This window comes from Humulus lupulus, chromosome 1 (assembly GCF_963169125.1).
Source record: "Humulus lupulus chromosome 1, drHumLupu1.1, whole genome shotgun sequence".
Classification (NCBI taxonomy): Eukaryota; Viridiplantae; Streptophyta; class Magnoliopsida; order Rosales; family Cannabaceae; genus Humulus; species Humulus lupulus.
The window spans coordinates 166,716,550-166,729,932 of NC_084793.1; the positions used below are offsets into that span (position 1 = coordinate 166,716,550).

The window sequence follows — 13,383 nt, forward strand, 5'->3', positions numbered from 1 at the left end:
GAAAGGAAGGCAATGGATAACAGAGTGGGGTTTGGTAACAGTGATAGAAGGAGAAGGAAGAGAAGAAAAAGGAAAACAAGTTTCATTGAAAATAACATGACGAGTGACGTACACACGCCCTGATGAGGGATTGAGACAAAGATAACCTTTGTGATGGCTGCTATAGCCAAGAAAAACACAAGACGCAGAGCGAAGTTCTAACTTGTGATGGTTGTAAGGACGGAGAAAGGGAAAACACTCACAACCAAATACACGAAAATGAGCATAGGAAGGGAGTTTGTTGCACAAGGTTTGAAATGGACTGAGAGAATTGAGTACACGGGTAGGGAGACGATTGATAAGGTACACCGCTGTACTGAAAGCATAAGGCCAAAAATGAAGAGGCATGGACGCATGGGTTAAAAGGGTCAAACCAACTTCGACAACATGTCGATTTTTGCGTTCCACCCGACCATTCTATTGGGGCGTATGAGGACAAGAGATTTCATGATGTATGCCAAGAGCGGAAAAAGAAGAAGAAAGAGTGCGAAATTCCCCACCCCAATCAGTACGAACACGTTTGATAACACCATTGAATTGAGTAGCAACCATGGCTTTGAAAGTATGAAAAGCAAAAAATACTTCATCCTTAGACTTGAGTAAATAAAGCCATGTGAAACGGGTATAATCATCTATGAATAATGCAAAATATTTGACACCAGTAATTGCAGTAATAGGGGAATGACCCCAAAGATCAGAGTGTATTAATTCAAAGGGCATGGAAGCCCGAGATACAGAAGAAGGAAAAGCAAGTCGGTGAGACTTTGCTAACTGACAGGAAGTACAAAAGGAAATACATTCATGTTTAGAAAAGGAAAGATTACATATAGAAAAAACTTTAGAAAGAACATCTGGAGCAGGATGGCCAAGCCGAGAATGCCACAGATGAGGAGAAGACTTGGTGGAGAGATGGAGCTGTGGTGATATGCGGGCAAAGGAAGGAAGCGATGGAGGAGAGGAGACACGATAAATGCCCTGATCAAGGATTCCTTCGAGGAGGATTTTGTGACTGCCCTGGTGCTTAACACAGAAAAAAGTGGGGTGAAACTCAACATAAGCTTGATTATCAGAACAAAGTTTGGAGACACTTAACAAGTTTTTGGATAAGGCAGGGGAGTGATAGACTTGGGACAATTTCAGAGCAGAGTTATATGCAAGTAAATAAGCACAGCCAACATGAGAGATAGAGGTACTCTTACCATTGCCCAAAGTAATTTGGTCACCACCATGGAACGGCTGAGGAGACTCAAGCAAGTTAAGGTTCGGTGTGAAATGATGAGAGGCCCCGGAGTCCATATACCAGTGTGGGTCAGAGACAACACCATGAGCTGTTGGAGGAGGAGATGGGGTATGAGGAGTGTGGTGAGAAAAATAGGCATGATATGGTCGAGGAGAGTGTTGTGGGGGTTGGAAGCTAAGGTTGGACCTGTGAAAACAAGCATTGGTGGAATGACCAATCTTAAAATAGATCTGGCATTTGGGAGAGCGGAAAGCACGATGGCCAGGTGAGAATGGAGGGTGTGGTGATGGCAGCCGAGGCTGAGAAGGTCGAGGGGAAGAAGAAGAAGGTTGGTATGAGGGGCGGAAAGAAGATCGATGAGGGTATTGGGACGGAGAAGAAAGGGAAGAAGGTTGAGAATGGGGTTTGGATTTGGGTAAGGTGAGATTGGAAAAATTGGCTTGAAGGGAGCTAAGGGTGGCAGCAGCCGTTTGGCGTTCAAGGCATGCATTGTAGCTAAGAAGCAGCGAGTGGACCTCCTCGATGGTGGGTTTGAGGAAACGAGCTTGAATCGAGGTAACAAAGGCATTGTACTCCATGCCGAAACTGTTCAATAGGTAAATCAAGTGGTCCTGGGACGAGACAGGGTCCCCGGCCGACGCCAGAGTGTTGCAAAGGGAGTTCAGTTTTTGCAAATAGGCAAATGTCGTGAGCCCTTCCTTCTTGATGGTCTGCAAGGTGGTGCAAACCTCCGAAACCCAAGCAAAAGAAGCAGCGGTGTTAATGTGCGCGAGGGAGGACCAGATCTCAGCAGCAGTAGTAAAATGAACAATCTGATCGAGCATGCCATCAGAGAGTGAGGCGTACAACCAGCTCATGAGTAACCTGTTAAAGCGGTGCCAAGAAACAAACTCAGGATTTTGGTGAGAGGACTCTGGAAGAAATTGTGCCGGACAGACCATCGTTCCATCAAGGTAGCCGTCCAACCCATTGGCTATAACTATATTGAGCATTTGCATTTTCCATACAAGATAGTTGGTGTCATCAAGTTTAATGGAGAATGTTTGGCTAACAGAAGGGAAATTAGATGAAAGTTGGGGCTGAGAAAAAAAAGAAGGAACAGGTGGTGGTGGGGTCGGTGTGACTGGTGGTGCCGAAGAAGAGACCAGTGGGTCAGGGGAGGTGTTGTGTACTGGTGGGGTGGTAGACCCCATACTAAGTTCAGACGCCATGAAAGGAGACGTTATGGTTCTGATACCATGTTATAAGGAATATAATAAAATGTTGGTATTCCTTGAGAGTCATTCTCATTACAGTACACATATTATATAGAGTACCAGAGGGGACCATTGTAACAAGAATAGGACACCTGTCCATATACTCAAAACAGAATAGAAAGAGAGGAAAAACAAACTAATACAATGCATAATTATGGGTTAATAGCTTCAAAGATATCTCATTAAATAAGTGTTCTAAATGAAATACAACGTTTCATTAAGCTTGATCCACTTCTTTTCAATTCTACGTATGATACAATGAATTCATATCAAAGCTTTGGTTCCACATTCAACATTTCATAAGTGAAACCTAGTTAATTATTTGCATTAGAGCTAGGCTGATCTAAAATGTTAAGCACAGCTAGGATATATAAGTTGTATTCTAGCTATCGTTCTCTAAAAATTTCCTATAAATAAAAGAACTACACTTGAGTGATGAATCCTTGGATTGATTTTGTGCAATTATTACTTTGTTAGTCTGCTGAGAGAAATCTATACTAAATTAAGTATCGAAAATTCTTTTACAGATAATCATTGAAGACAATCAACATTCAACATATTCATCAATTATTAACCAATTCAATATTCATTCAAAATTCAAGAATCGAGAATTTTCCATAAGTTTAAAAAGATCAAATTATTATTAACGTGATAATTCTACTTTAATTCAAACAACTAACAAAATAAACCTTTCCAAAACAAGATATTAATTATATTTTTTGTCAATCTATATATAACGATTTTATAATATTGATAATGACATATTGTATATGAGTCATATAAAAGAAAGGACATGTGATATTAAGCGTAGTTTAAGTAGTTCCACACCTTTCCTCTTGTTGAGGAGGTTAATTACAAAGAAAGCAAGGACATGATAAGGATGGGAAGAAAATAAAATTAGAGTAAAGTTGCATACCCGTAAGTCCATTCACTCTCAATAAATGGTCCAATCCTAACGCAAGCATAAAGCCCTTGTGATTGGATTTCTTTTATGAATTTGACCAAATCGTTTCTACCATTGAAATCGTACTGTTCATTGAACACATTAAAGAAAGAAATATATCATGAATAAATCAATAGAAAATTATTACGGGTTATACTACTAATACATAAAAGTGAGTCAGAGTGAAGTTAAGTTGATTAATCACTAACCTCTCCCTGTTTGGGCTCATGAAGGTTCCAAAACACATATGTCTGAATCACATCAACTCCTCCCTCTTTCGCTTTTTTAATCAAGTATGGCCACATCTGCATTATGAGTTACCAAGGTTCCAAATCGTAAATTGCACCCGACCATAAAATTTGAAAAAAGAAAAATATAATTTAACTCACATTGCAAAGAATTCAAAACGGTGTATGATACGATGTGAGTTATTCAGTATGAACAGTTCAGTAGTTTGATACGTTTTTCCTCCTTAATAAAATTATAAAAGTGTATATAATTCTATATTATAATATTTATGATATATTTATTAATAACTTAGTTGAAAATTACAATTCATATCATTTACTATATGTGTTTGGAGACGAGAATGAGAATCTTAACACTTTCTCATGTTCGGTACAGGGTTTGAATTTTTCTAACATGTGAAACTGTACTCCGTGAGTTTTAACTTTTACTCATTCCGGGTTCAAGTGAAACCCACCTGACAAGTGATTTTCACATATCCAAGAATGTGAAACACTTCAAAATTATTATTTTAAAAAAAAAAATCTTAAACCAATAATTTTATTGTTAATGACTACTTATTTTGTTTTTGAAGCTTGTAATATAAAATCGAACATACCTATATCAAAATATAAAATGATAAATAATGTTTGTTTATATTAGATAAATTGATATGTAAAACATTTATATCATTACTTTAGTTTAAAATAACAAATGAAATATTATAAAAAAAAATAAAATAAGGGTATTTTTGTATTTTTAAAAAATTATACTAGATTCTAGTACTTAATAGCAGTATTTTTTAGTTTTGTTAAAAAAAATCATGACTAAAATTCTTTATAAATTATAATCTAAGGGAAAATTTTGTAATTTTTTAAAATATCATTTGCTATTTATAATTATATTATTTATTATTTTGATAAAATATATTATTATATTAATTTTATGAAAAATATGAAAACTTGACAGATTCTAATACACAACCAAACACAGAAAATGATATTCTCAAAAATTATAGATTAGATTCCAGTGCACAACCAAACACAGTGATGCAATTAAGTTTCCAGACTATCAGATTACCCTATTCAACTTTCTCATTAATATGAAAACTGTGAACTCCTCGTACAAAATGACTCATATATATATACATATATCTTAGATACAACAACGTGTAATATGCACGTTTGTTTAGTTTTATTTATAGAATTTTTTAATTATTTTTATTAAATTTATATTAATGTCATATAAATTTTGAAATAAATATACTATTTTAATTAAATAATTTTTTTTTTGTTTAAGTTTATGTTTGTTCTAGTTTTTGAATTTGGGAGTGACAACAAGAGATTATATATTATATATTTAATGTAATATTAAATATTATACGTAGATTTTAAATTTAAGTTTCTTGCTAGTTTTAAAAAAAAAATTGTTGCTAATTCAAAGTAGATTATATTACAGGTTTAATATGATATTATTCTAATAAGTGAGTTAAGTTTAATTAAATTTTATTAAGGTTATAAAACGTATGATTTTATTATTTTTAAATAATTATTATTGTAAAATATTTCAAAAATATCATATTTTAATTTTTTTAATTATTTATTATTTAAAAATAATTATCATTGTAAAATATCTGAAAATATCATATTTTAATTAGTTTAATTATTTATTATTTTTAAATAATTATCACTGTAAATATCTCAAAAATATCCTATTTTATTTTTTTTAATTATTTATTTTATTTTATTTAAGTTTAAGTATTTACAAACTACCGTTAAATATAAGAATATTCCGTTAAAGTTAACATTAAAAAAAAATGATAAAACCAAGAATTTCCGTTATCTACACACTTATTATATAGAAGATATATATATATCTTCTATATAAAAATGTGTAGATAACAAAAATTCTTGTTAAATATAACAGAATATTCTAAATATTTAACGAAAAATACATATATAAGACTACATATATATTTATTAATTATATTAATATAAATTTAAATATTATGAAATATCATTATTATAATAATATTTAATGTAAGACTACATATATAATAATTAAATTAATAAAAATTTAAATCCAAATCCAAATATTATAAAATATCATTATTATAATAATATATAATACAAAACTATATCACTACTACACAAACATGCTTTTAGGACACTTTTTTAGGGCACTCACCTAGATGCTCGAGTCCTAACAACATCTCATGCACTTTTTAGGACACTCATTGAGAACCCTTAAATAATTTCTTTTGAGAGTCCCAAAAACTGATACGTGTCCTAAAAGTTTGAATTTTTTTTTAACAAAAGTTCTTAGACTTTTTAAGACACTCATTGAGAGTATTGCGAGTCCTAAAATCTGATGCGTGTCCTAAAAGTTTGAATTTTTTTTAACTAAGTTTTATTATGTATTAAATCACAAAGAAAAAAACACAACAACCCATTCTCTCTATCTCTCTCTCCTTTCTCTCTTCCCCCATTTCTCTCTCTCTCTCTCTCACGAACTCCACTGCCCGCCATGAATGGCGGCGCTTCGGCCACCCCTAGCCTACTTGCGCCGACCCACGGCGTTCCCTGGCCCCCGAAACCCCCAGCCCCGCGAGCCCATGGCCTCATGCGCCCCCAAGCCTAGTCGACGAAGCCTCCTAGTTCGGAAACTTTTGTGGGTTTCTCTCACGAAACCCCACTGCCCAGCCACTTTTGTGGGTTTCTCTGGCCACCCACCTCCTACACGCGTCGGCCCATGGTGTTCCCCGGCCCCCGAAACCCCCAGCACCTACCCTCACGCGCGACCCTAGCCTAGTGGATAGAGCCTCAAAAGTTCGACGACCATGTGGGTTTTCAAAATGTTTTGGACATATTCCGACTACCTCGAGCCAAATAATCACCACCACTGCATTCCTTGTGCTTTGGGCTTCAAAACCCACTAAAGGATCGAACCAAACCACCACCATGGGGTGGTGGCGCCGCCGTCACTGTTGGAGCTCCAGCAGAAGCTTTGGCTACCATTTAATTTAAAAAAAATTTAAAATAAAACTTTCTTTGCGAGTCCTAAAAAACCTCAGTTTTTAAGGCATGAGCCCTAGAAAGCCTTTTTTGTAGTCAATGATATTTAATAATTATATTAATATAAATTTAAATGTTATAAAATATAAAATATTTAATAATTATCTTAATTTTTATTAAATAAATTAACATTTATGTTTAAAAGGTTATCATATTTTTAAAAATCATAAAATATGTTTTGATTTAATTTTCATTTAATATCTTAATGTGATTTCTTTTATATATAATATTGTTTATTTATTTGAAATTTATATGATAATTATACAAATTTAATAAATTCTATAAAGAAAAGTTTAGAGAGAAAAATAAATGGAAGAACAAATTTTATATGTTCGATTGGGAAGAAACTATGACGAAAGAGACAAGTGGATGAAAGAAAACTTAGCGGTCCCACAAAAAGTTTTCTTTCCTCAATTGGAGAGGAAAATAAATATAATTTTTTTACAATATACATTTAAACCAAATTACTTATTTAACTTTATTTTTAGTTCAAAATAATTTATATAAAATTATTAAATTATAATTTTCTTTTTATATTATTTTCGTTCCTTCCTTCCTACCAAACAATAATATAAGAGAAATATTATTTTTCTATCCTTTATACATTTTCTATCTTTTCATTTTTCTTTTCTCCACACCAAACATAAGGTTAGGGAAGAGAAATTTGAATTTAAAGAATTTTTTTATTAGTGTATTACTACTATAATTATAGCTAAAGAAATTAAATATACTACTATGTTCATAGCTACTGCTAGAATTTTTTTTTCATTTGATTTGTTCTCCAATTTTTTTTAATAATTAAACTTATGAGCGTTATATTTTTACCGTCCTATATAGCCACGAACACTTGACAATTAAATCACATAAAAGACAAATTTGTATTAACACGTTATATATGTACTTAATTATAAGAGGATCTATAGTGGGGAAAATAAAATATAATGAATGGAAATATTAAAAGTTTATGTACATTTTGTTTTACCAATTAAAAGGTGATATATAAATCTATTATTACGTACTATAAGAATTCATAATCAAATATAAGAAAATTGCTACTATCACGAGACTATCATTATAACAAATAACATATATATTATAATGCTCTAGCTTTTCTTTTTTATTTTGATAAAAAGGTAATTCATTAAACTAGGCATGAGCCTCAATAATTGGTTTCAATACAATAAGGCTCTAGCTAGTTGTGCCCGTGACATATACAAACAAACAAAAAAAATCAATAGTTATTTCCTCATCACTGTAGCAGCACTAAAATATTTTCTCTTTTTTCTTGAGGACAATGCAATATTATCATCAGCGATTAAAACCATTCTTAGCCACAGAAGAAGTTTGTTGTATTAAACAGAAACGCAACCAATGCTGGGACCTTATTATGGCTATGTAAGACTACTCTTGCCTCATTAATTTAAAAGTAAACTATCATTTTTATTTATATTTCCGCACCAAATCATATAAAAGGATTTTTTTTATTATAAATAAATAATTCATTTTGTATTATTTTTTATCATTCTTATTTGCTCTTTCCTTCTTACTAATTAACATATAGCCTAAAAGTGGGTAACTTGACTGTACCAGCCTAAGTAATATGCAGTGAAGTAGCGTAAAAATACCACATTTTCAATGGCGTACTTATATGTGCTTTCCACGCACACACATTTATGGTTTTTCAAGATAAGTTGGGGGCCATCTTAATTCTCTACGTTTCTTGATAATTATTTAATGAAAATGTTTTCTAAACATGGATATCATTCGAAACCAAAATTTTTTCCACTACACACGTACATGTACACACGCATATATATATATATATACATGTAGAAATATAGGCGTATATAGCTACCTCAGGAGTGCTGCGAGGATAATGGATTGAACCTGAGAAGAGCAGTCGTCTGTGGCCATCGATGATAAGAGATCTCCCGTCGTATGTGACATTTTCTACACTCATAACAATACTACCCCATCTCATAATAATACTCACCACCACCAAACATTTTATCAACCATCCATTACTCATTCCTATATTTTCTAACTCAATTATGTAATCCCTCTTTTGTTCTCTCTCTATATCCTTTGAATTTTGCAGAATGTAAGTGACACATAAGAATTATAGTTATATATATATATATATATGTATTTATCTTTTTATGAAAGAGCAAAGAGAACTAAAAGGGAAAAATAAGAGGTAGGTTGGTGGGCATGCAGGTGATGAAAAAGGCTTGGCTGAAATGTAAGGTAAGAGAAGGCGTGGGATTGAAGAGCGCGCAAAGAACCAAACTCTTTATATGAACGCGTGACTATAGCTCTGACACTGCCAACGCACCAAATTGAAACGCATGCAGCCGACAGTATATATATGACCACCTAATTAATTTACTTTCATCTCATCCTCATTTTATTCTACGATGACTTTAGAGAATTGGGATTTCAGTGACTACATTTCTAATAGTTGATAATTTAAAATAGGGAAAAATATTTAATATTGTTGGAACTTCCTTGACCGTGACCTATAGTTTCAAAATGTTCCAATCTAATTACCAAAAGAAACCAACTTTATAGTTTTCACTCTAATATTATTTCTTTATGAAATAATTAATGCTAGTAAAAATCTATTCCATTGTAAAATTTTGGTCTATACTAAGTAATCATTTGGGAATACTGATTTAAGATTATGAAAAGATTTATGAATACTTTCAAATTATGAAAAGATTTATGCATACTATTCCTTGTCAAAAGTTATTTATGATTCTAGAATGTTCTAGAAAAATCTTAGAACTAACTAGATAATGTATAGATAATGCACATTCAGTTCTAAAATTATTTAGATAATAGTAGAAAGTAGTTATAATTACTTAGAAAATTAGAAAATTTTAGAATACTTTAGATTTCTCCTTGGTTCACTACAAAGAAATCTATTTTTACCGAGAACTCTATATCGAGAACATGTTCTTGGTAGTTGTATTTTCACAAAGGCAGATCTTTTTTCGCGGGCGAAAATGCTAAGTGCCTATATCGAGAACATATTCTGGGTATAGGTTCATTACGTATCTCGGCCACACGACACCCTTTCTTCTGCCCCCTTCACTCATTTGGAGAAAGAGGTTTCTCTCTCCTCTGCACTCTGCCTCTCTCACTAAAATATCCCAGCTCCCTCTCACTAAACCTCCATTTCTAGGTCCGATTCTCTCCAAAAATTTAGTTTTTCCCTCTATTTCTTAAGGTAAAGTCTATTTCCCTCACTTTTATATATATATATGTATCTCTTTATAAAATGGTAACCCTTTTTTTTGTTTAGGGGATTTTGTGTTTGAAGGTGTTCTTAGTACGTTTTTTTTCCCTCCAGTAAAAGATTTGAAGTTGGCCTACTCTTTCAAGATTCAAAAGGTAATTTGTTTTTAATTTTTCAGTTTTCTTGGATTTTTTTTTCAATTTTATTAGCTTTTTATAGGGTAAATAATCATTTGGTACTATGTGTTTTATCGAAATACATACTTGGTATTAGTGACGGAGCTCAGTGAAGGCTTGAACTTTGAATAAATATTACTAATATGAGTAAAAATGATGATAAATTTATATCATATATGGGTTAAAAACTATTGTTTGACAAATTTATATCTCTTCATTATATAATAAGTAAACATATGCTCTATCATATTTAGTTATTCATATTAAACTAAAAAATTTAAAATTTAACTAGTCTGATATTCCTTCAAAGATGTATACATACACATATAAGAACATACAAATAGATTGTTACTTACAAAAGTGTAAGTGGGCTTAAGTAGTTTAAGTAAGGAAAGCCATATATGTTTAGTAAAAAGAAAAAGAAAAATGAACACACATATATAATATAAGTGGTTTTTTAAAAATATCAGTGAGGGTTAAGCCCCTTCTCGGCCTAAAGTGGCTCTGAATCTGCTTGGTACCATATGTTTTCAACAATACTCATTAGATACTCTGTAATTTAAAATCGTATATATTTGGTACCCTAAACTTAAATTTGATCAATATGACCAAATTGTCCTCAATTATATGAGTTTTCAATTCAAATTTAATTAGTTAATTACATATAACCGATGACAGTTTGGTCATATTGATAAAATTTTATTGTTCAAATTTGAGTCCAAGGTACCAAATATGTACAATTTCAAATTACAGGGTACCAGATGAGTATTATTGAAAACATAAGGTACCATGTCTGTATTTCGATAAAACACAGGGTACCAATTGGTTATATTCCCTTTTATATAAATATATATATATATATGTATATAAAAGTAGTTGTTTTCTATATATATCTTAAGGTTTTTTAATAAAAATTTGTTATTATATTAGAGTGTGACTATTTTTAGTTTTTTTAGCTTTTTAATATAAAATAAATAAATATTAGGGAGAGTGAATGTTTTTATTATTAGATTTTTAAAACATTTAAATAGTGAAAATGAGATTAGAGATTAGAAAATTATTAGATGGTTAATTAGTATTTTTTTTATTAAAATGGATTCTATGTTGGTTTGGTAAAAATTATGTACAAAATTAAATTAAGTAGATTATAGAACCTATAAATTGTATTTGAGTTAATTATTTTTAGTTAGTCTTATGTTTTTAGCTAAATAAGTATGAAAAATTATACTTTAATAGTATATTTTTTCAATTAGATTTAATATGCTTTAAGATATTTTTTATATGTAATTTGACTTTTAGTTAGAAAAATGTGTTTGCAATGTTCTGTTGTTTATTCTGGATATTTTATATGTGTTGTTTGTAGGTTTTTTTAACTTTTGGGGTAGATGACAATATAGTCTTTATGTTGTTAATTTTTTTTTTATAGATTTGGGATATCTACTAAAATGTTTAATAAAATAATTTTTCAATAAAAAAAACATTTAATTGATGTGGGATGCCACATGTACAAGTCACTGTCTTTATCTGATTCGAGTTGATAGATTTGATGCATATATAATAAAGAAAAGTTATTCCGCAAGCCATTTGGGGAAATTCCCTAATTTTGAACGAAAGAATAGTAAGCTTATTTCCTTGCTACTTGAAAGGGATTGAACACACGAGAAAAAATGCAAGAGTTAGGGCGTCCTCTCCCACTCGAGTGAGACGTGAGAGGGAGACATATAAAGAGATCGAAGATTATAACTCAAATTTCTCGAGAGAGCTAGGATTACTTGTTTGACAGTATGCATATCTAGACTATACTCAATGGGCACAAGTACCAAAGGCCTCCAAACAAAGAATACTTGCACATATGGAGGTAAGTCACTTCTATATTTGTAACGACCCAAAATTACTATTAAGGCTTAAGGGCCTTGATTAGTGTGCCGGGAGGGCATAATTGGAAGTTAAGAGAATTAATCGTAAGAAAGCATGAATATGGGTATTGGATAAGTATGTGGGCCCTGTTTGGCTGGTAAGGGCATAATTGTAATTTTGGCCCGTTAGGGCGTAAACGTGATTGTGTGTGATAACATTGTTGAGACCGCATTATTATGTGGATATGTGGATATATATATATATATGCATATATGTGTGTGTTTGTAGCGGGAAAAGTCACAAAGGGGTTTAACAGTTGACTTTGGACAGGTCAGGGGTGTTTTAGGTATCAGGTAGTTATTTAGACTATCGGGTTATGAAAATAAATATATGGAGATATATTTGAGGTTAGGAAGTCTAGGTGAGAATACTGGTGGATTTTACCATTTTTTCCTCGGGGACATTTTTGGCACCCTGAGCCTTGAGGTAACCTTAAAGCTTAAGTTAATAAAACAAAACAAAGGAATTATTTAGAAACTTAGAGAAATCGACTTAGCCTCAACCTTCCCTCTTGTCTTTTTCCTTTTCTCTTTCTCTCAAGAAGAACTACAGAAAATTAAGGGGAATTTGACTGGAATTCAGAGAATTTGAAACTATGATTTAGGAGCTTAACTTAGGGATTAGCTGAGGATTCCAGCAAGAGTAAAGGTAAGCTATGAGTTTGTTTATGATGGTTAAATTCTGTGATTATGCTGGGTTTTGAAGAGATTGTGGATTTTGACATTTAAGGGTTGAATTGAGGCTTGGAGCTTGGGAGTTAGCTCAGTTTTACTTGGGGGATTGATTCTGCAGCAAAGGTGAGTTTGAAACTAAGGTTTTAATGTTTGAGTCTCTGAGATTTTCTAACTGGTTTTGAAGTTCTTGGGTGTGAGAGTTTCATAAATTAAAATGATGTGTTGAGGGGTTTTTAGCCTAGATTTCTGCTGGGTTTTACTGTTGGAAGCATGCTAGAGTGTTGGGATAATTGAGTTGTGTTGTGAGGATTGTTTAAAATGGGTTTGGATGAGGTTTTGGATGTTATAAATGGGGGAAATTCTGGGTTCGAAGGGAAGGGCCGCGACTCTGTTCTAGAGCGCTGCAGCCCTAGGATGAAGATGAGCCAGGAGGGCTCGGCCAAGGGGGAGCGCCACGGCGCCCAAGGCAAGGGCCGCAACGCGTGTCTTCTTTCAAGGAGGGCCTTGGTTCTGTTTAAGGGCAGGGTCGCGGATAAGCTTTAGGGGCCGCAGCCCTTAGACGCATACTTGAATGTTCAGGGTTTTAAAGTACGGGGAT

The 13,383-nt window shown here is 32.5% G+C and overlaps 1 protein-coding gene across 2 annotated transcripts in view; it reads right to left on the reverse strand.

Moving 5' to 3' along the window:
* Positions 1-9,150, reverse strand: part of LOC133800123 (beta-galactosidase 6) — an 86,840-nt gene extending 77,690 nt beyond the window's left edge. Inside the window, exons 1-3 of one of the 2 annotated variants that reach the window (XM_062238094.1) lie at positions 8,633-9,150; positions 3,688-3,783; positions 3,452-3,564 (exon numbers count right to left, since the gene is read on the reverse strand). In XM_062238094.1, coding sequence (XP_062094078.1) covers positions 3,452-3,564; positions 3,688-3,783; positions 8,633-8,806 — 383 coding nt within the window. In that variant the 5' untranslated portion in view covers positions 8,807-9,150. The remainder of the gene's footprint in view (positions 1-3,451; positions 3,565-3,687; positions 3,784-8,632) is intronic. The other variant, XM_062238091.1, reaches the window with a different exon arrangement.
* Positions 9,151-13,383: the final 4,233 nt, after the last annotated feature.